The 20,506-nt window shown below is 58.4% G+C and overlaps 1 protein-coding gene across 1 annotated transcript; it reads left to right on the plus strand.

The window, feature by feature from the left end:
• Positions 1 to 1,424: 1,424 nt before the first annotated feature.
• LOC119097509 (ubiquitin conjugation factor E4 B) lies at positions 1,425 to 20,271 on the plus strand. Its single transcript, XM_037220541.1, has 22 exons — positions 1,425 to 1,646; positions 5,540 to 5,666; positions 6,065 to 6,255; positions 6,742 to 6,927; positions 8,199 to 8,283; positions 9,812 to 9,918; positions 10,514 to 10,585; positions 10,697 to 10,741; positions 11,024 to 11,176; positions 11,425 to 11,625; positions 12,006 to 12,194; positions 12,596 to 12,716; positions 13,132 to 13,283; positions 13,664 to 13,759; positions 14,230 to 14,444; positions 14,779 to 15,138; positions 15,623 to 15,820; positions 16,647 to 16,792; positions 17,144 to 17,271; positions 18,163 to 18,337; positions 18,717 to 18,863; positions 19,642 to 20,271. Exons 1-22 carry the CDS (start codon positions 1,623 to 1,625, stop codon positions 19,701 to 19,703), a joined length of 3,180 nt encoding a protein of 1,059 aa, XP_037076436.1. The 5' UTR covers positions 1,425 to 1,622; the 3' UTR covers positions 19,704 to 20,271.
• The last annotated feature ends 235 nt before the right edge of the window (positions 20,272 to 20,506 follow it).

The following is a 20,506-nucleotide window of genomic DNA, read 5'->3' on the forward strand; positions in this document are numbered from 1 at the left end:
AACCCTGAGTGCGCCATGGCCCTTGAGCGTTAATATGACCTCTGCAGTCACTGACGCTCCGCGAGAGGCTGCGCGATGTCGTGCTTCGCGTTCCCTTAAAAAGAGAAAAAAGAAGAAGCTCGGCTTGAAACGTCGTCGATTCTAGTGCCTCCTGATATATTGAAGGTCGAATACCCAGTATAAGGCCTATGAACTCCTAATGCTGCAAAATGAATGCTGAAGACCCCCCTTACTCATGCGAAGTGCAATTGTGAAGTGTTTATTTACGAATGTTCGAAAACTTGAATATGGTTTGGTGTACGAATAGACCTTCAGCACGTTACGATTCAATCGCTGCGCTCGTGCATATTTTTATTGGCCGTCTTTCATAACCTCTCACTCAGAGCTTCCCGCTACATCTCGCGGTCATGCCTCAGTAGTTGTGCGGACATGCACAACCTTGCCACACAGTGACCTTGCCGAAAGGTTTTGGCCATGCTGTGCTGGTCGGTCATTCAGAGAAGCCTGTCTGTCCGATAACATATAGTAAACATGTGATCTATGTCGTCACTCCTACCGTCAACGTTACTGTGTACAATACGCTACACTATATGCCAATCGGAGCAAAACTTTCTGTCCCCTTCACATTGGGAGAACGGACAGCGCATCCTTCTCCAAACACCAAGCCACGATACCGCGCTAGGAGCCACCCTCACTACCGGGCTATCGACAGTCGCCCCATTACATCCGGTACCTTGGAGAACCGAGTTATTTGAAACTTTCCGTATCAAGGTGTAACTCTGAAACAGACGGGCACTGCCCCGTCCCGTTCCTTTGTTTAACGCATTTCCATCAAATGTAGGCGCGCAAGCGTTGCCAAGATTTTAAGAGGTTTGAAAAAGTGGCAGAGATGTTGCGCATCCTAGGACGCCCCATAGTTTCATTGAGAGTCTAATGGAGAAGCCATGTTAAACGCTCATTCATTCTTGCTGCGTTTCAATTCCTCAAGATAACTGTTAACGAAATAAAAATTTGGATGCAGGCAAGGACCGTTATCGGGCTCTTTTAAAGAGCACCATCACAGGCCCACCGATGCCGTCCCTTTTGTGTTTTCATTGAGTCTCCCACTTAACGCTTTGATATGCTGATGTAAGCCACGGTAGATTAGCCTGCCTCCGAATGCACGTCTTTCATAGATTTCCCCTTAAAGTTTGGAGCTCCGCATACATTTAGGGAAGATCATGAACTGAACTGCCGTCCACTTGCGTTCGCCTCTGATCAGAATAGTTGTCCAAAGCGTCGGAAGTCAATGTTTGTCGTTTGTTCAGAACGTTTGCAATTTGATCACCAATTCCTTCATTGTTGTTGTGTTTCATTTATGACGCGCTTCCTACCGTTTCTGCCGCATCACGGTTCAGCTGTGAGAATTCACTGTTGGAGAACAGAGAAGTGGTTTGCGGTCGTCGCTTTGTGTTGGATTTGTGGTTGCCCAGCGTGGAGTGATCGTGCTCTGATTTGCGTTGACTCGTCTTTAAACCTACTTTTACGAATAAAGAACGTGTTGCACCATAGAATCTCAGTGTTAGACATCATTACCCTCAGTTCGGTTTAAGGACACCGATTTAGATTTCAAGCCTGCCATCATGAATGAGTTGACGCCTGAGGAGGTAAGAACGCCTGAACAAAAACAACAAATACCTGAGTTTTCACCTCAAACTTTGCCACATTCCGGACGATTGCAGGAAGACCTTTTGACTTGTTCCCATATAATGCAAAGCAAGCATGCTACCTGAAACAGGTTTGGCTCAAATTAATAATTGGTTATACTTGTAATGGGTGTGGGATATTATACAAGCAGAATGGTTTGTGGGTTCCTCATAAGTGAAAAAAATTGTGGAGAGACTTGTTTGTTGGCATATTCTGGGGGCAGGCTGGGTGTTTGTTTACTGCTCAGTCTCCCAACTTATTTCAAAACTACACTGCTTACAGGGATGGTGCAGAGGTGACAATTTTGCCATGGCTAGAATGGCTTGTGGGCTCTTGATTCCTATGGCTTGGCTGGTATTATACTTCTTATAGAGGTTTCATGCATATTGTCTCTTCAATGCAGGTCAGGTCTACTTCTAAATACCTACAGACAGGGGTGTAGTTTCCTATATAGTTGGGGAGTGAGGCTGAAGCCCTTCCCCAAATTTTGGGCTTAAGCCCCCCAACTTTGGGAAGGAAGTGGCTAAAAACTGGGGAGGAACCTGTTGACACATTTTGGGGCAGCCTGGGCCATTTTTCACCATTCAGCCAACCAACTCATTCCTTGAAACTACAGCTTACCTACAGAAATAGTGCAGAGGAGATAATTTTAGGTAGGCTGTTTCATAAGTTAACTATGTATGATGGGAAAACCTATTACCTCAGATGATTTTCATTTCTGGGTTATGAAGCTTGGTGCTTAACGTCTTCAGCCCGTAGTTTCTGTTTCCATTGACATCTTTGAACACAATTTGCTATTGGGCTCACGTTTTTGGGTCATATCCAGTGCATTATGATCATGTGATCATGCTGGGATTGGTGGTATTAGTGCATAGACATCAATCCTAATTTCAGTTTCTTCAACCTGTTTGTGCACAGTAGGTTTCCAAGTGCCCTTACCACCTAGATCATCTTCCTGTGACAAGTGGGTCCCCATACAATTTTCATGGTATGGAATAGGTGGGATTAGCAACATGAACACAAAAAGAAGCCTGCTTGTCTAGTATTTCAAATGACTTCTTGATCATGTCAAACATCGTGGAGGCCTGAGATATAACACACCCAGTAAGTAAATGAATGCCTGGTCTAATGTTTAAAATATGTGACATGCCTTTGAATGCTAATGCAGTCTGGAACTGAAGCATCTGAAACAATGAGGACAAATATAATGAAAACAAGGAGCAAGTATATTTACTCAATTTGGGTACTGTGTAACTGAGCATAGCAGTACTTAAAAAACAATATTAAAAACAGTATTAAAACAGCATTACATGTGAAAAGCAGCACCGATTATGTCAAGTGAAATATCACTGATTGTTTCAAGGGCTTTAAAGCTGAGAAAATGACTGACATTACCAAAAAGTACTTACTGTGTGTCAGCAGTATTTCAGTGCTATTCATACCAGTGATATCTGTGGCAGCAGATTTATGCACCAGAGCAATGGCCCTTGGTAGAATGAAAAAGCTGCAATAAATTGCTCATTTCAGTGGCAGGGCAGAAGAGCCAATGCAGGCTTCATAGGGGACACTATTGTCAGAGGCAGGCTCACAATAAGTCATCCCCAGCTGGTCACATTTTCTTGATCTGCAACAATCCATCCCCTGTGAACCATTCATCAACCATGTCTACATTGCATTGGTAAAATGTGAACAGTCCACAGTTGGTCAGCATCCCAATACCAGTACATCACTGGCAAAAAATATCATGGATCTTGTGCAGCTAGCACTCAGTTAGCCACTGCCTCATGCATTCTTTGCGGAGAGTATGCTGGCTGTCATTACTGGGTTGGGATGGCATGACTAGCATGTCACCAATGAACAGAACACTTACCAGCTGAAAAAAAGTTCACAGGTGATGCCAGCACTGCCTGTATGATTGCTAAGCCAATGCCAATACTTCTCTTTACTTAACTCTAATGAACAGCACAGTCTAACCACATTAATTATATGAAAAGCTCAGCCAGTGATATCCTAGGTGCAGTATTGAAGACAAATGATAAATGCCAGAGAACCTCAGCAGAGAAACCCAAAGCTTTATCAACATGTACATTGTTCCTTGATGTCAGTGGCTTCAGTCCTTTCTCCCCACCATGCTCCTCATCCTACTTAGTGTTTCTCCGTAAAATGATGTTCTTCTCAGAGGTACAGTTTCAAAAGTATATTGAGGGGAGGGAGTTGTGAGGAGAAGGTTAAACTTACCCACAAAATATGCCAAAAAGTAAGTCTTCTCAGATTTGTTCCACCTTTCATTCTCAAAGATGGTGGCTGGAACACCCACCCCTCAGCTGAATAAGTAACTGTATCCCTGATGCTGTTCATGGGCTGTTCTATGCATGTGACCATTATGTGCTCGAGAGCATTGCTTTTGACCACTATGGCCATCCACAATACAAGCCTCTGCCTTCGAACAGCTGAAACGTTGCCAGTGCCACAGACATCCTCCACTGCCAAATTGACCTATGACATCAAACCAATGCAAAACTGCGAACTTCAGTTTTCTTAATGACGTACATTCCATAGGTTTGGTATTTCTGACTTCAAAGTATACATCTTTTTTCTGTGAATGTGTATGACAGCCCAAAATATTCATTCTGTCACAATATTTGTTATCTAGTGCCCATTCTTTTTAGGTATTGCCTGGAGCTTTGCCCTGACATTATGGGAATATCTTTGCCTGGATGTTTCTAAGTGATGGAAGTTAATTCTGGACTTATTGAAGGCCTATGTAGTACATGACAAGATCAGACATGCATCTGTATAAAGCTGGAGCCCAAACTTTTTGACAGGATGGATTTCTGCCATCAGCATCCATGCCGAGCTTGCTGCATGAGCCACTTTCCCACCACCTGATTGTGCAATCTCATGTTCATGGCAGCTTGTATATAAGAAACCTAATGTGCCACAGTGCTGGGTATTGCCCGCCATGTCCTGTTCTGTCACCTGACCTTAAGCGCGGCCGCTGCCACCAGCTGCATGTCGTCCCAGTGAAGGGAAACTATTGAACATCTAAAGTGACTCAAACCACTCTTGCCTCAGATGGGTGAATCCCAAATGGTCGTGTTTCTTTTGAACAGCTCCAGTCATTGTCAAATGATTGGATCAAAATGTGTTCCTTACTAAATTTAGGTAACTCATGATTTGTTCACTGCAAAATGTACTCGGCACCACTGGTGGCATGTTTGGTGTACTTATGGGCAGCGTTGAGAATATTTTTGGTGATTCCCTGCCATACAAGTTTCTTTATGCTGTCACTGTGCCTTGTGAAGGCAAACCACGGACGTCATTTCGCCAGTGTGACATACACTAGTTTATGTTTGTGCAGTGGCACTGCGCTACACCGATCATCAGACTGGGGACCTGCCTCGTGATCGCCTACAGTGGCACTGCACTATACCCACCATCAGACTGGAGACCTGCCTCATGATCACCTACAGTGGCACCGCACTACACCAATCATCAGGCTGGAGACCTGCCTCGTGATCGCCTACAGTGGCACTGCACTACACCGATCATCAGACTGGAGACCTGTCTCATGATCACCTACAGTGGCAGTGCACTACACCAATCATCAGGCTGGAGACCTGTCTCGCGATCGCCTACAGTGGCACTGCACTACACTGACCATCAGACTGGAGACCTGTCTCGTGATCGCCTACAGTGGCACTGCACTACGCCGACCATCAGACTGGAGACCTGTCTCGTGATCGCCTACAGTGGCACTGCACAACACCGACCATCAGACTGGAGACCTGTCTCGTGATCGCCCATAGATCGGAGCGGATCGCGCGGCTTATTGTCACGTGCTCGTCGGCAGATGCGACGCCGGCGCCTGGCTCGGCTGGCCCCCTCCATGTCTGCGGCGCCCGTGGCGCCACTGGCGGACGTAGCGACGTCACAGCCCCAGCCTGACGGAGGCCAGCTGCTGGGAGAGAAGCCAAATGGTAAGCGGTGGCCCAGACAGGTGGTGATTGATGGCCGGAAATATGCAGGTACGTATGACGTCCAATAAGTGTGTATGCTCGCGTTGCTTGATACATATTCCACGGATGTCGAAATCTAGCGTTGTTTACTTCATAAAGCGAAACACAATAACTAACCTGGCCTGGCCCTGGCTTTTCGTGCAGGAAGCTGGTACTGTGTCACTGAGCCATCCCGTCCCTTGTCTTCCGTTTATTAACGAATGCTAGATTGGACAACATTTCATGATGATGTTAAAGGTATGCCACATCTCGGTGATTTGGCCAAACAAAGCTGAGCCTCCCCCAGTGTGTCGCGCACGTGCTGGGGTGGGCGTTCGGCCCCGCTGGCGCGTGCTGATGACGTGCCTCGGCGCGGACAGAGAGCGCGGCGCGGGTGTCGGTGGAGGACGAGTGCCGCATGGAGCTGGACCGGCCGCTGGAGGGGCCCGCCGAGCCCATGCTGCTCGGCCCGCAGAAGGAGCGCTCAGCCATCAGCCAGCTGACGCTGGAGCCGTGCATCGACGCCATGGAGACGGAAGAGCTGGAGCGGGCCGGCACCAAGCGGCTCCGAGTCAGTGGAACCCCGCCGTCGCCCGTTGGGCAGCCTACCTCACACCTCGGCCTATAGTCCAGCCGCCTTCATTGCTGTCGTCGTCGTCGGATGACGCTGCACCGCCTGTGTAACTGCCTCGCGAGTTTTCGCCGCAACTTCTCGCGCCTTTTAAAATAAGGAGTCGAACATGAACTCCATGCGCCGAAGCAGTGACGTTATTATCGGCATGTGCGAGTGTTAACCCGGTTCTGTGGACCCAAAGTCCAATGCATCACCAGTACCAGCGTAGTCGCCCCCTCTCGAAGTGCCGTGCGTCTGGTGTGTGGTCGACTCACCATCAAGTGACTGGTGTGCGGTTGCCCTGTGTCGGTCGGGCGTGGTCTCCGGCAGTGGATCTTGCGCCGCCTCATGCCTGCGCTGTTGTAGGCCCGTGTTTACCGTGTGACACGCGGCGTCGGTCGCCGCGCTTCGCCCGTCTGACTGCGCGCCGCCGTCCGCCGCCAGCCGAGCGAGCCGCCGTCGCAGCCGCAGCCGCCGCCACCGCCACCGCCGGACCCCGTACTGCCCGTCGTGTGCCGCGTGCTCTGCGTGTCGCCGGCCGGCGGTCCGTGCCCCGATGGTGCCCCGCGTCCGCTAACGCTGGCCGCCGCGGAGCTGGACACGCTCGGCGTCGACGACTTCGTCGACCAGGTGAGAATGTGCCGGGGGCTCTGTGGACAGCAGGAGACTGTCCGTCTGTGTGTTGTCGTTTACCAGGTGAGCGTTGACAGGCGGGTGTTTTGATGGTCAGCCGTTGCCCGAGGGGTCAACAAATGCGCTTTTGACGCGCTGGACAATGGTGCACGTAATCGGACCATGCTACCGTCAGATGGTAGACAGCGATCGTGCCATGCTACCGTCAGAAGGTAGGCAGCAATCGGGCCATGCTACCGTCAGAAGGTAGGCAGCGATCGGGCCATGCTACCGTCAGAAGGTAGGCAGCAATCGGGCCATGCTACCGTCAGATGGTGGGCAGCAATCGGGCCGTGCTACCGTCAGATGGTAGACAGAAATCGGTAACTGGAGCGGAGTCCAGTAGCTGTTGAAGTCCAAGAAACATTGAGCGTTTGAACCATCCGGGATGCATCTGGATGCCATCCATCGATTCAGCAGAAAAAGTTAGATGGACCGTACAATACACAACACGGACATATTGAAACGGACCTACGTATAGTAGCGCTAATCACGGGTCCCTACTTGCGTGATAGCGATACTAATAACGTGGGATCTCTTCATTCCTCATACTTCCACCTATGGCGAGTACATGACATTTAGACATCTTCTGTTTGTTTGGCTGTCGTCGGTCCCTGAACCTGGTGCCCTCGCGCCTGACGCGTGCCTTACACTGTGCTGCCCGCCCTTTGCATGCTGCCGCCCCTGCCCTCGCACCTGGCACGTGCCTTACGCTGTGCTGCCCGTCCTTTGCATGCTGCCGCCCCTGCCCTCGCACCTGGCACGTGCCTTACGCTGTGCTGCCCGTCCTTTGCATGCTGCGGCCCCTGCCCTAGTGCCTGACACGTGCCTTACACTGTGTCGCCCGCCCTTTGAACGCTGCCGCCCCCGTCCTCGCACCTGGCGCGTGCCTTACACTGTGTCGCCCGCCCTTTGAACGCTGCCGCCCCCGTCCTCGCACCTGGCGCGTGCCTTACACTGTGTCGCCCGCCCTTTGAACGCTGCCGCCCCCGTCCTCGCACCTGGCGCGTGCCTTACACTGTGTCGCCCGCCCTTTGAACGCTGCCGCCCCCGTCCTCGCGCCTGACGCGTGCCTTACACTGTGTCGCCCGCCCTTTGAACGCTGCCGCCCCCCGTCCTCGCGCCTGACGCGTGCCTTACACTGTGTCGCCCGTCCTTTGAACGCTGCCGCCCCTGCCCTGGTGCCTGGCGCGTACTTGACGCTGTGCCGGCCCTCGTCTGTTCGTCAGGCGCTGATGGAGGTACTGCTGGACGCGACCATGTCGTCCGCCACGCTGCCGACGCCGGCCGCCGGCCACAAACGGCCCGAGTACGGTGAGTTGTCGGCCGTCGAGCGCTCCGGGCCCCGGCCGCACCTGGGACATCAGGCACGGCCGGTGCCCCAGGCCGCCGCCGAGTGTCCGGGTGTGCCCCGGCCGTCGAGCGCTCCGGGCCCCGGCCGCACCTGGGACATCAGGCACGGCCGGTGCTCCAGGCCGCCGCCGAGTGTCCGGGTGTGCCCCGGCCGCCGAGCGCTCCGGGCCCCGGCCGCACCTGGGACATCAGGCACGGCCGGTGCCCCAGGCCGCCGCCGAGTGTCCGGGTGTGCCCCGGCCGCCGAGCGCTCCGGGCCCCGGCCGCACCTGGGACATCAGGCACGGCCGGTGCCCCAGGCCGCCGCCGAGTGTCCGGGTGTGCCCCGGCCGCCGAGCGCTCCGGGTCCCTCGTCCGCGCCTGGGACGCCGCACTAGGCGGCGTCTTGCCGATTTCGGTGTACGATAGGGAGGTGTGCATGCGGCACATTAACATACATAACATCCACAGGATGGCAGACTTGATGTCTTCACAGTCTGCTTTCACCGCTGACGAGCTTCGCAACTCGAGAGATGATTGGCCTTAGCTAGCAAAATTATGTCTGCTGTCGGCTGGTAGAGAAGTAGAGCTAGAGTACAGCCTATGGAATGGGATAGCAGCACGAGGTTGGAGTCAGAAATATACCAGGCTGTTAAGAGAAATAAAGGCGATTTGCGAAAATTAGTTATGCCACGCAACTTGACCATTGTGCCTTACATTTGCGAGTATCCAGGTATGATTCGAGACGTGACTAGACGCATTCTCTTCAGTGTCAGGCTGTCGTTCAGCTCGCGATCCGAGCGGCGACTTGCGTGCTGCCTGTTCGTCGTGGTCTGGGGATTGGCAGTATTGTCTTTTGGCTGATGTTAGCACTTTGGTGCGGTAAGCTGTTCGGCCAGCGTGGAATGCTTGATCGCGTCGCCGGACCGCAGTGCGCCGTGTGTTGTCCACCTGTCGGTTGCGTGGGAAAATTATCCACACCAACGCTGATGTCATTCACCAGTACCAGGGACCGGCGCTGTGTCGCCAAGTCCTCGTTACATCCGGGCGTGCCGGGCTGTGGCCGTGTGTGGGCTGTGCTGTCGCCCCGCTGACCCCCGCCGGCCGGGCTGTGGCCGTGTGTGGGCTGTGCTGTCGCCCCGCCCGCTGACCCCCGCCGGTCGGGCTGTGGCCGTGTGTGGGCCGTACTGTCGCCCCGCCCGCTGACCCCCGCCGGCCGGGCTGTGGCCGTGTGTGGGCCGTACTGTCGCCCCGCCCGCTGGCCCCCGCCGGCCGGGCTGTGGCCGTGTGTGGGCCGTGCTGTCGCCCCGCCCGCTGGCCCCCGCCGGCCGGGCTGTGGCCGTGTGTGGGCCGTGCTGTCGCCCCGCCCACTGACCCCCGCCGGCCGGGCTGTGGCCGTGTGTGGGCCGTACTGTCGCCCCGCTGGCCCCCGCCGGCCGGGCTGTGGCCGTGTGTGGGCCGTGCTGTCGCCCCGCCCACTGACCCCCGCCGGCCGGGCTGTGTGCTGCAGACCCGGACAGCCAACGGGAGTCGCGGGCCAGCGAGGAGTTCCGCCTGTTGCTTTACCTCATGGAGTGCGCCGGCCGCGTGGAGGACGAGATCAGACGGGCGCCGCGGGTCAGTGCATGTGGGGCTGGAGCCCCGGCCGGGTGATCTGTGGTACGCCGGGGGTGAGCAGTTAGTGCCGGTCACTGCATACTGAGCGTGGTTCCGACAGAGGTACCAGAGAGAGGGTGCCATGTAGGCTTTTGGGGTTCTCTGGCACTGCTTCAATCGGGAGGAGGGATTACACCGACTCGGACCCCTATTGTAGGTCCAAAGGGTCTCCCACGGAGCCCTCGGGTAGACGTGAGCCGTGGAAGTTATGTTACTCTAGGTTCCGACAGTGGTCTCAGTAGAACCCTGTAGAGCCCAACTGCTGTGGGCAGGTTCTGTGGACCACAATTCCGCACGGGAATCGTGGTCCACAGAACCCGCCCGGCCTGCCCTGCCGCGAGTGCACAAAGCGAGCGCCGCTTGATGCTCGCTTTGTGCACTCACGCACAAAGCGAGCAGCAAGTCCTACTCGACAGAGGCTTGGGTAATCCGAATGATAACGATATCCCCTCGGCACCGCCGAAAGAACGCCGCCAGCGCCAGCTGCTGCCGGCCGCAGCGTTCCGGCTGCCTGACGGCCCGGCTGACCGACTGACGGGTGCTCCCTCCGCCGCAGAGGTGCGGAGAGCCGCCGCTGAGCGCAGCTCTGGCCTCGCTGCGCGAGCAGGCGACGCGCGCGGCGGCGCTGGTGCTGCGCGGTCGGTTGACAGGCCACCGAGCGGCACCGCCGGCCTGCCACCGGCCGCCGCTGCTGCGCGCGCTGCTCATCGGCGGTCTGCTGCCGCCCGGCTTCCTGCAGGACCTGCTGACCGAGCTGCACTGGCAGCAGGACGCCCTGCAGCAGGTCAGTGGCGCGGTCTGGGGCGGGCGGACCAGCAGGCCAGGCTCGGGTGCAGGGGCGGGTACTCCAGGTCAGTCACGGGATCAGGAGCGGACGCTCCAGACCAGTCGCGGGATCAGGAGCGGGCGCTCTAGGTCAGACAAAAGGTCAGAAGACTTGCGTGGTCGGGATGGTGCTGATGGCAGTCCTGCCGAACGACTTGCTGTGCGGCGCGTCACGAGGCTGTGGTTAGCGGCTTGCCGTGCTGTAGTCAACAGGTGGTGCTGACCCGTGTCCCGTCAACAGGTGGTGGTGCCGGTGCTGCGCCGGCTCTCGCTGATGGTGCGCTCCGTCTCCATGTCTGAGCCGGACCACGGCCGGCCGCTGGAGGTGCTGGCCGAGCTGTGCGAAGTGCGCGCCGCCGGTCGCCGCGTCATCTGCGACCTGCTCGTCCAGCTGGTGAGCGCGCGACGGCAGACCGGCAGACGGGGTGCACGTCCGACCGGGGGTCGCGGCGCAGCGGGGGAGCCATAGGGCGTGATGGGTAGGCCGCCAGTAGTAGGCTGGGACTTTGGCACACTCAGGGAACGGCAGGCTTAGTTGTCATCCGCCGATAGTCCAAAGCTATCTGTGTGACGCCAGCGTGGGTCGGTGTTTGTCATGCTCCAGCCGGCCTTTGTCTGACGTCTCGCCGTGTGCGCGCGCAGCCCGAGTGGCTGCCAGAGCCGCTGTCGCCGGCCGGCGGACGGGAGCTGGCCGCCCTCTCCTTCCTGGGGCCGTTCATGCGCTACTCGGTCCTGTCCGAGGACGACTGCAAGGTCATCAAGAAGTCATACGGCGGCTCCTCCAGTCCAGAGGCAGTGCGCATGCTCAACAAGACGCTGCAGCAGCAGCTGGAGAACGTCCGGGTGAGTGGCCGACGTCAGGCAGCACAGCCTCATGCTCGTTCACCGTGCATTTGATTGCGGGCTGTTCTTTGTCTGCTGACTTGGTCTGAAGGCGTTAACTATGAGCGTATCCGTCAGGAAAAGTATTTAATAGGCTCAGGCTGGTATGAAGATGAGAGTTGACACCGTGGTCATCGTGATTTTCCTATGGCAGCTAAAACGGGCGAGTATGGTGGCCATACCCAGTCTGCACGACACGGGCGAGCGATGAGGCCGCCGCCGCAGTGGCGCCGGCGCAGCTGCGGTGCGCGCGGCCACTGATGTTCTCGTCTCTTACTACTGCGCCGCCCCGGCCCCCCCCCCCCCCCCCCCTTGACGCGCCGTCTCCCGCCGTCCGGCAGACGCACCTCTTCCACATCGTGCACGCGCTGCTGGTGAACACGAGCTCGCGCGATGCCACGCTGGCGCTGTTGGCCGCCCTGCTGACGGCTAACGAGCGGCGCGGCCAGCTGCACGCCGACGACCGGCTGGTGGCCGGCGACGGCCTCATGCTCAACCTGGTCACCGTGCTGATGCGGCTGGCGAGCAGGGTGAGCGACGCGGCCACCCACGGGCGCCGGTGCTCTGGTGCTCTGATGCTCTGGTGCTCTGGTGCCCTGGTCACAGCTCTGGTCACGGCCGCCGATGCCCCGCGGAGTCAGGCAGAGAGCGATGTCAGTACTGTGGGATGCTTTGGACGGTGCGATTTCTTGACGATAGAGGCTGAACTGAGGCTCTCGGTGGAACCCCGTGTGGTGTTGAGGAGGGCGATGGTTTGACAGTCAGCTGGTGCAATCCCGTGTGGTGTTGAGGAGGGCAATGGTTTAACAGCCGATGCAGCCCCGTGCGGTGTTGAGGAGGGCAATGTTTTGACAGCTGGTGCACCCCCGTGCGGTGTTGAGGAGAGCGATGGTTTGACAGTCAGCTGACAGTGTCTGTCATGATATTGCAGGTTAAACTGGACAAAGTGGACGTATGCTTTACGTTTCATCCTAAGTTTCGCTTCAAGATAGAGGACGAAACGCGAGTAAAAATGACATCACAGGAAGCTCAGGAATGGACGCAGAGAATGGGTAACGTGAACCCATCAGAGAGTATTTGTCCACCAACCTCTGGTTTGTTTTAGTCATTTACTAAATGCATGCATAACGTTGCCTTTGCTTGTCGACAGCTTCATAACATTTCAACTGGGTCATATACCTGACACTTAATTGATGACAAGGAAAATTTACTCAGCTATTGTTTTGAAATGTCCATGCATTAATTGATTGATATTGCGTGCGTCCTTTTGGGCGGGGAATCAGCTTTGGTAATGCCTATCTCCTTGAGATCTGCCGTATTGCCGGCGTTCATGTCTGTGTATGCGCACCTGATGGTGCCCAGCCCTCGCACCAGCCGGCGTGCGCGCGCGTGTGTGTGCGGCGGCTCGACCCCGTGCCGTGCCGTGTCGTGCCGTGTCGGGCTGACGCCGCGTCCGTCGGTCGGCAGCGTCGGGCGCCGTGCCGGACGTCACCTGGAGTGAGCCCACCTTCCACACCGAGTGCTGGTACCTGACGCTGCACTGCCACCACCTGTCCGTGCTGCCCGCCACCAGGAAGTACCAGCACCGGCTGCGCGCCATCCGGGACTACCAGAAGCTGGTGCGTGCCGCCGACAGTGTGCCGAGAGGCGACAGTGGGCACCGGCCGCCGCCTCAGTCTGATGCGCGTGCGCACCGAGTGGCGCGCTGCCGGTGGTTGCTCTTGGGTAGTCCGGTCTTGAGCGTTTCGTTTGAAACGAAGCATCGGCGCCGCCGGGGTCGCGATGCCGTCCATCTGTGCTTGTTCAGCGGCATCGTACAATCCCGGCTAGTTAGTTTGACTGGTTTGTCAGCGTGCCTGGGTCGCGTCAGTACCACTGACGTACTACCCGTCGCGGTGAGGGGGAGGGGGAGGGGGTGTCGTCTGATAGGGCGCCAGAGTGCGGGGAGCGGCGCCCTTGCAGACGGCAGCGGAGGTGACCCCCACGTCGTCCGCCCCAGATCGAGGAGCTGAAGAGCACCGAGTCCGTCTGGAAGGACGGGCCGCACGCCGCACGCAACAGGCAGATGCTCGCCAAGTGGAAGAACCTTCACAAGGTGAGTGCGCGCGCGCCGCGGGCCGACCTCGTCGGCGCCGGCCGTCCGTGACCCGCTCTGATGTCGCGCGGCAGGCTCCGACGTGTGCGATGTGCTGCCTGCCGTGGCCTGGGTCGGACAGCTCTCAACGGTCTGTCGACGCGTGTCGGCTCCGGCGCGGGTCAGAGGCGTCGGGCGTCGCATGCCATGCGCCATATTCGGTGTGCACCAAATCAGCTGCGCGACCGATCGATCACGCGCCGCACCGCCGGGCGTCTCGTGCGACGTGTGTGACGTGTGACGTGCGTGACGTGCGTGACGCGGCGGTCGTCGGACGTAGCGTCAGCTGGCTAATTTGACGCCGCCCGCTCCGCGGCGCGCCGAGTCTCGTCTTCTGGCGGCTCGGAGACGCGTCACGCGCGCCCCGGTGACAGTGCTGCGGTCTGTCAGCCGTGTCGTGTGACCATGTGTCGGGCGTGGTCGGCCGGCAGCGTCTGAGCGAGGCCAAGCTGTCGGCGGACGCGGCCCTGCTAGACCCGGCGCTGCTGCAGCGCAGTCTCCTCTTCTACGCGCACACGTGCCAGCTGCAGCTGCGCCAGATGGGCGCCCAGAGCGGCAGCCTTCCTTCGCACGTTCCGGACACGTTCCGCGCCCAGCTCGAGTGGTACATCGAGGACATCGCCGAGTTTCTGCTCTTCACACTACAGTGAGCACACCGGCCGGCGCCGGTGCGGGTGCTGCTGCCGGCGGGGTTACCGGCCGGGCCATCTGCCGGCCGGCCGGTCGGCCGATCTCCGTAGCGACTGCTCCCGTCGGAAGGAAGGTGTGGGCTGTGGGCTGCGTCGGCTCGGTGGCAGCTTGTCAGCAATCGCATGGCTACTGTTCACCTGTCGTTAGCTGCTGTCAGTTGTGGACGCCGATCGTCGTCGCCTTGCGCCGCTGTCCGTGTCAGCTGCACCGCTGACTGGAGCAGGCGTCTGCCCCGGACTGCTTGGTTTGCTGTGCGGATGTCGGTGAACCCCCCGTGGCATGTGCTGCAGGTACCGACCGGCGCTGGTACGCGACAACATGGATGACGCCATGCTGGTGTGGCTGCTGGTGCTGTGCTGCTCGCCGTCTTTCTTCAACAACCCCTACCTGGTGGCCAAGCTGGTGGAGGTGCTGTACGTGATGAACCCCTCCATCCAGGAGGGCATGGACGATGTCTTCCACCGGATCATGGCGCACCCGCTGTCGGGGCCGCTCTCCGTCAGTCTCATGAAGTTTTACACGGACGTCGAGTCGACCGGCTCGGCCAACGAGTTCTACGACAAGTTCACCATCCGCTACCACATCAGCATCGTGCTGAAAACCATGTGGGACTCGCCACGCCACCGCCAGCTCATGATCGCAGAGTCCAAGTAAGCGACGTCGCTGTCAACGCGCTGCGAAATATGCTTCTATTGGGTGTTGCCAGCTTGGTTGTTGTACAAGTATTGCAGTTCAGGGGAGCCCAGGGACGGTAGCCGCTCGCGCTCCTTTCATGGGATGGTCGACTGGAGAAGTATGTTTCGCAAGAGAGGCTGCGTGGTGATGTAACCTGCGTTGTTTGTTTTTTTGATCCAGACCAGATGCGTTTTGTCTCCAAGCGTTTCTGCTGACTGTTTTGTGTTGCGTGGTAAAGATGGCTCAGAAAACGTAATTTTTCGCTGTGTTCGTCGAGCTATTCCACGTTTTTGGAAGCCCTTTCCACAAGAAGGTATTCATGTGGGTCTCGACTAAACGCTCATTTTACAATCACATTAGCACCAAGACTCGGAGAACGACTTCAGTTGGCATGTCCCCCGAAATGGATGACCGCGCGGAGCTCCGTCATGATCGTCACTGAACGCGTCTGACTTCCAGCACCGGCAAACAGTTCGTTGTGTTCATCAACATCCTGATGAATGACACGACTTTCCTGCTGGACGAGTCTCTGGAGTCGTTGAAGCGCATCCACGACCTGCAGTCGGAGCAGGAGGACAGGGCGCGCTGGGAGGCGCTCTCCCGGGAGGAGCAGCAGACGCGGACGAGGCAGCTGCACTCGGACGAGGCTCAGTGCAGGTCAGTGCATGCCCGGGGAGGGAGAGGGTAGCAGCAGACGCCTACGGGGCAGCTGCACTTGGACGAGGCTCAGTGCAGGTCAGTGCATGTCCGGGGAGGGAGAGGATAGCAGCAGACGTGCACGGGGCAGCTGGACTCGGACGAGGCCTAGTGCAGATCAGTACACCACCGGAGAGAGAGGAGAAGGTTGTAGGATTGCTGGGAGCTGGGAAGACCAAACGCGTGCCGGTGCTGGCACTTATTTCTGCGCAGCCGCATCCACATCCACGGCCACAGTCACGACCGCGGTTACGTCCACAGTCAGTCATATTCACAGCCACATTCACAGCCACATCCACAGCCACATCCACAGCCACATCCACAGCCACATCCACATCCACAGCCACAGTCACAGTCACGGCCGCGGTCACGTCCACATTCACAGCCACATTCACAGCTACAGCCACATCCACAGCCACAGCCACAGTCACGGCCTCGGTCACATTCACAGCTACATCCACAGCCACAGCCACATTCACAGCTACAGCCACAGCCACAATCACGGCTGCGGTCACATTCACAGCTACATCCACGGCCACAGCCACAGCCGCGGTCACAGCCACAGCCACAGCCACAGCCACAGCCACAGCCACAGCCACGGTCGCGCATGTCGGGTCACGTCGTACACGATGAAAATGTTGAGACAGCCACGTATCAAGCCTGCCGCGTTGATTGATGCCATGCCATGGGCACGGCCAGCCTGCCGTCACTGGAGTCGCCAGCTGTCGTGCGTGACCGCCGGGCGGCGGCCGGTGGCGCCGCGGTCAGATTGTGACGTCACTCGCAGGACGTATCTGACGCTGGGACGCTACACGGTGGAGATGTTCCACTACCTCACCATGGAGATCAAGGAGCCGTTCCTGCGGCCGGAGCTGGCCGACCGCCTGGCCGCCATGCTCAACTTCAACCTGCAGCAGCTGTGCGGACCCAAGTGTGAGTGGACCGACCGGCGGCGGCCCGGCGGCAGCCAGTCTCGCTGTGGCAGCCGTGCCTGGTCCTGGCTGAGCTGTCCTCTGCGGCGTCACGTCACAGTCAGCGATATTGCACCAGGGCTTGCCGACGTCCGTCAGACGCCATGGTGCTGTTTTACGGGCGGATTCCCCCATGCTCCTGCTCTGCTGTGCGTGTTTGCGACACACGGTGGAGAGACGAACGATTCGGCGAAAGCCGTGTTTTAAAAGCGTGCGAGTTCCGTTGTTGGTGACGCAGTGGGGCATCTACTAGTGCTGCACGGGCGCCCCGCGCACTCGCGGAGCTCATCCTGACTAGTCACGTGGTTGCCAGGCAACAATCTCAAGGTGAAAAGTCCGGAAAAGTACGGCTGGGAACCGCGCCGACTGCTGGACCAGCTGACCGACATCTACCTCCACCTGGACTCGCCCAGCCTGGCCACGGCCATCGCCAACGACGAGGTCAGTGGGCGGGGCGGGGCGGCGCTGCGGCGTCGGCTCGGACCGGCGCCGGCCCGAGCGGCGCCGGCCGCCTGCTGGAGGTTGGACGTCCCAGGTGGCGCTGAGATCGAGTGGGGTCGTGGTGCCATGATCCAGATGGACGAACTCAGCTTCAGTAATGACGCCTTTAGTGGTGTCGGATTGTATGACGTCAGATTGTATGACTGTTTTTGTCGGTCACCGTGCGTCAGTCTGTTTACAGCGCTCCCTGAGGCCGCAGCTGTTCTCTGACGTGTGTATGCCCGTCTGCAGCGCTGCCTGAGGCAGCAGTTATTCTCTGACGTGTGTATGCCTGTCTGCAGCGCTCCCTGAGGCAGCGGTTGTTCGCTGACGTGTGTATGCCTGTCTGCAGCGCTCCCTGAGGCCGCAGCCGTTCTCTGACGTGTGTATGCCTGTCTGCAGCGCTCCCTGAGGCCGCAGCTGTTCTCTGACGTGTGTATGCCTGTCTGCAGCGCTCCCTGAGGCCGCAGCTGTTCTCTGACGTGTGTATGCCCGTCTGCAGCGCTCCCTGAGGCAGCAGCTGTTCTCTGACGTGTGTATGCCCGTCTGCAGCGCTCCCTGAGGCAGCGGTTGTTCTCTGACGTGTGTATGCCCGTCTGCAGCGCTCCCTGAGGCCGCAGCTGTTCTCTGACGTGTGTATGCCCGTCTGCAGCGCTCCCTGAGGCAGCAGCTGTTCTCTGAAGTGTGTATGCCCGTCTGCAGCGCTGCCTGAGGCAGCGGTTGTTCTCTGACGTGTGTATGCCTGTCTGCAGCGCTCCCTGAGGCAGCGGTTGTTCTCTGACGTGTGTATGCCTGTCTGCAGCGCTCCCTGAGGCCGCAGCTGTTCTCTGACGTGTGTATGCCCGTCTGCAGCGCTCCCTGAGGCCGCAGCTGTTCTCTGACGCCGTCAGTCGGATGGAGAGGGCTGTCATCAAGCCGCAGCCGCAGATAGAGGCGTTCCGGCAGCTGGCGGCGCGCAGCCTGGAGATCCGGACCCGTAACGCCCAGAAGGCGGTGGAGTTCGGAGACGCGCCCGACGAGTTCAAAGGTAGCCGCCGTCGCCGTGTCCCGGAGTCAGATCGCGGAGAACTCCGCTGCGGAAGCAGACGACACCGGGCTGTGGGAGGCGAGATGCATGCCGGGAACTGAATCCTGCGCTCTGGTCTCTGCATCGTCAATAGTTGCTCACGAAACGCTGTCACTTGGCGGTTTGGCGGTTCGCACAGGGTTCAGGGAGTGTCTGTGTTGACGGCCTTTGCCAGCGCCACTCCCCGCATTGTGCATCACGACATGACCTGGAGTGGTATGATGGCCACGGCGGTATGATGACCATAACCACGGCGGGACCGCTCTGCGGCGTACCATCGGACCGGCCGACGTCCGTTGAGTCTGTCCTCTGCTGACGCGCCGCGGCGCCGCCGCCGCAGACCCGCTGATGGACACGCTGATGGAGGACCCGGTGATCCTGCCGTCGGGCAAGGTGATGGATAGGCCAGTCATCACGCGCCACCTGCTCAACTCGTCCACGGACCCGTTCAACCGGCAGCCGCTCACCGAGGACATGCTGATCACTGGTCAGTGGAGGCTCGGGGAGGAGGCTGACACCGGGGTGGCTGGCAGCCGGTCACCGAGGTCATGCTGATCACTGGTTAGCCGAGGCTCGGGGGGGGGGGGGAGAGCTGACACCGGGGTGGCCGGCAGCCGTTCGCCGAGGTCATGCTGATCACTGGTCAGCCGAGGCTCGGGGGGGGGGGGGGGGAGAGCTGACACCGGGGTGGCCGGCAGGCGGTCGCCGAGGTCATGCTGATCACTGGTCAGTCGAGGCTCGGGGAGGGGAGCTGACACCGGGATAGCCGGCAGCCGCTCACCGAGGACATGCTCATCTGGTCGGTGCTGTGGCGCTGGCCTGGAGCAGCGGGAGGCATAGTGGTCGGGCGGGCGGTGTTGAGTCGTAAGCTCGTGACCACGTGGCCTTGCGCCCTTACACGGAAATGTGTCCCAATTGTAAACAATGTCTGATGTCCAGTGTCCAAATGGTGTCTGGCCGACTGTCTCAATGTGCGGGGCTGTATTATTGACTGTCTTGCACATCTCGACAGATCATGGCATGGTATTGTTCGGAATGGGGGGCCGCGGTGCCTTTGTGATGACCTTGACGTGCGCAGGCGGTGGTTCGTGACACATTAGACTGCGGGCTGATCAGGTCGGTCGCGGTCACGGTAAAAGTAATGACGCCAGGGTCAGGGTTCATTTTACCGTGCCGTAAAGCGTTTGGAGAAAGCGTATGCGCTACCCCGCATACGACTCGGGAAGGTATAACGCATCAGTGCTAAATACCACTTTCTTTTGCAGCCACGGAGTTGAAGCACAAGATAGAGGACTGGAAGAAGGCCAAACTAGAGGGGAAGAAGTGAAGCCGTCTCCCCCGCCCGTCTCTGCTGCCTCTGAAGTGTGGTTGTGCCGTGTCGGCAGCTCTGTCCAGCTCGGCCTGGCCGGCGGCGGCGGCGGCGCGCACCGGCCAGGCTACTGGCAGCCCCGACAGACCGAGCGCGCCGGCCGACCCCACTCCGTTTGTACCTTTGTAATGACGACCGCCGCCAGCGCCGGACGCGGTCGCTTCCGCTCGCGGAGAACAGGCCGGGCGGGCGCGAGCCTGTGCCCACATGTGACGCGGTGCGCGATCCCATGGCTTGGACACGGCAACGTGGGTGATGTGGGACCGCGGCCGTGGCGGACGGAGGTCGCGTCCCTGCCGTGTGCAGATTGTGGCGCGCTGTCACGCGATTCTGACGTCATAAGCGCACACCGGGCCATTCGAGGTAGCGCGTGACTTGTATTTATGACGTCCCCAAATGGGACGACTCAAGCGGCCTATTGTCGCGTGCGTTATCGAGCAGCGTACGAGAACGTATTGCTTATTTATGCGCGCGGTGTGTACATATGTTGTGTATGTTGGTATATACAGGAAGCCACGTACCACGCGGTGTTTTTCATCGCCATGGGGGGTGCGTGGCACGGCGGAACGTTTGGACGCTGGGACAGACGCAGCCAACAGGGGCGCGGTGTGGGACATCCGACCGGCTGGACAAGCGGGATGTCCTTGCACCCGAATTTTTCGGGACGCAAGTTTGCATGCGAGTCAGGACAGTCGCACGGTACGGCGCCCATCTGCCATCGAGGGCCAGCAGCTGGTGCAGCCTCCGGCCGGTGTCCATTG

This window comes from Pollicipes pollicipes, unplaced genomic scaffold (genome assembly GCF_011947565.3).
Source record: "Pollicipes pollicipes isolate AB1234 unplaced genomic scaffold, Ppol_2.1 Scaffold_4295;HRSCAF=5057_pilon_pilon_pilon, whole genome shotgun sequence".
NCBI lineage: Eukaryota > Metazoa > Arthropoda > Thecostraca > Pollicipedomorpha > Pollicipedidae > Pollicipes > Pollicipes pollicipes.

Bases quoted from the DNA above. Each gene is read 5' to 3' on its own strand.
- LOC119097509 (XM_037220541.1), top strand. From the start codon at position 1,623: ATGAATGAGTTGACGCCTGAGGAG. The intron at 12,717-13,131 runs GTAACGTGAACC...GTCGGTCGGCAG, and splicing joins GGAATGGACGCAGAGAATGG to CGTCGGGCGCCGTGCCGGAC. The intron at 18,338-18,716 runs GTAGCCGCCGTC...CCGCCGCCGCAG, and splicing joins CGCGCCCGACGAGTTCAAAG to ACCCGCTGATGGACACGCTG.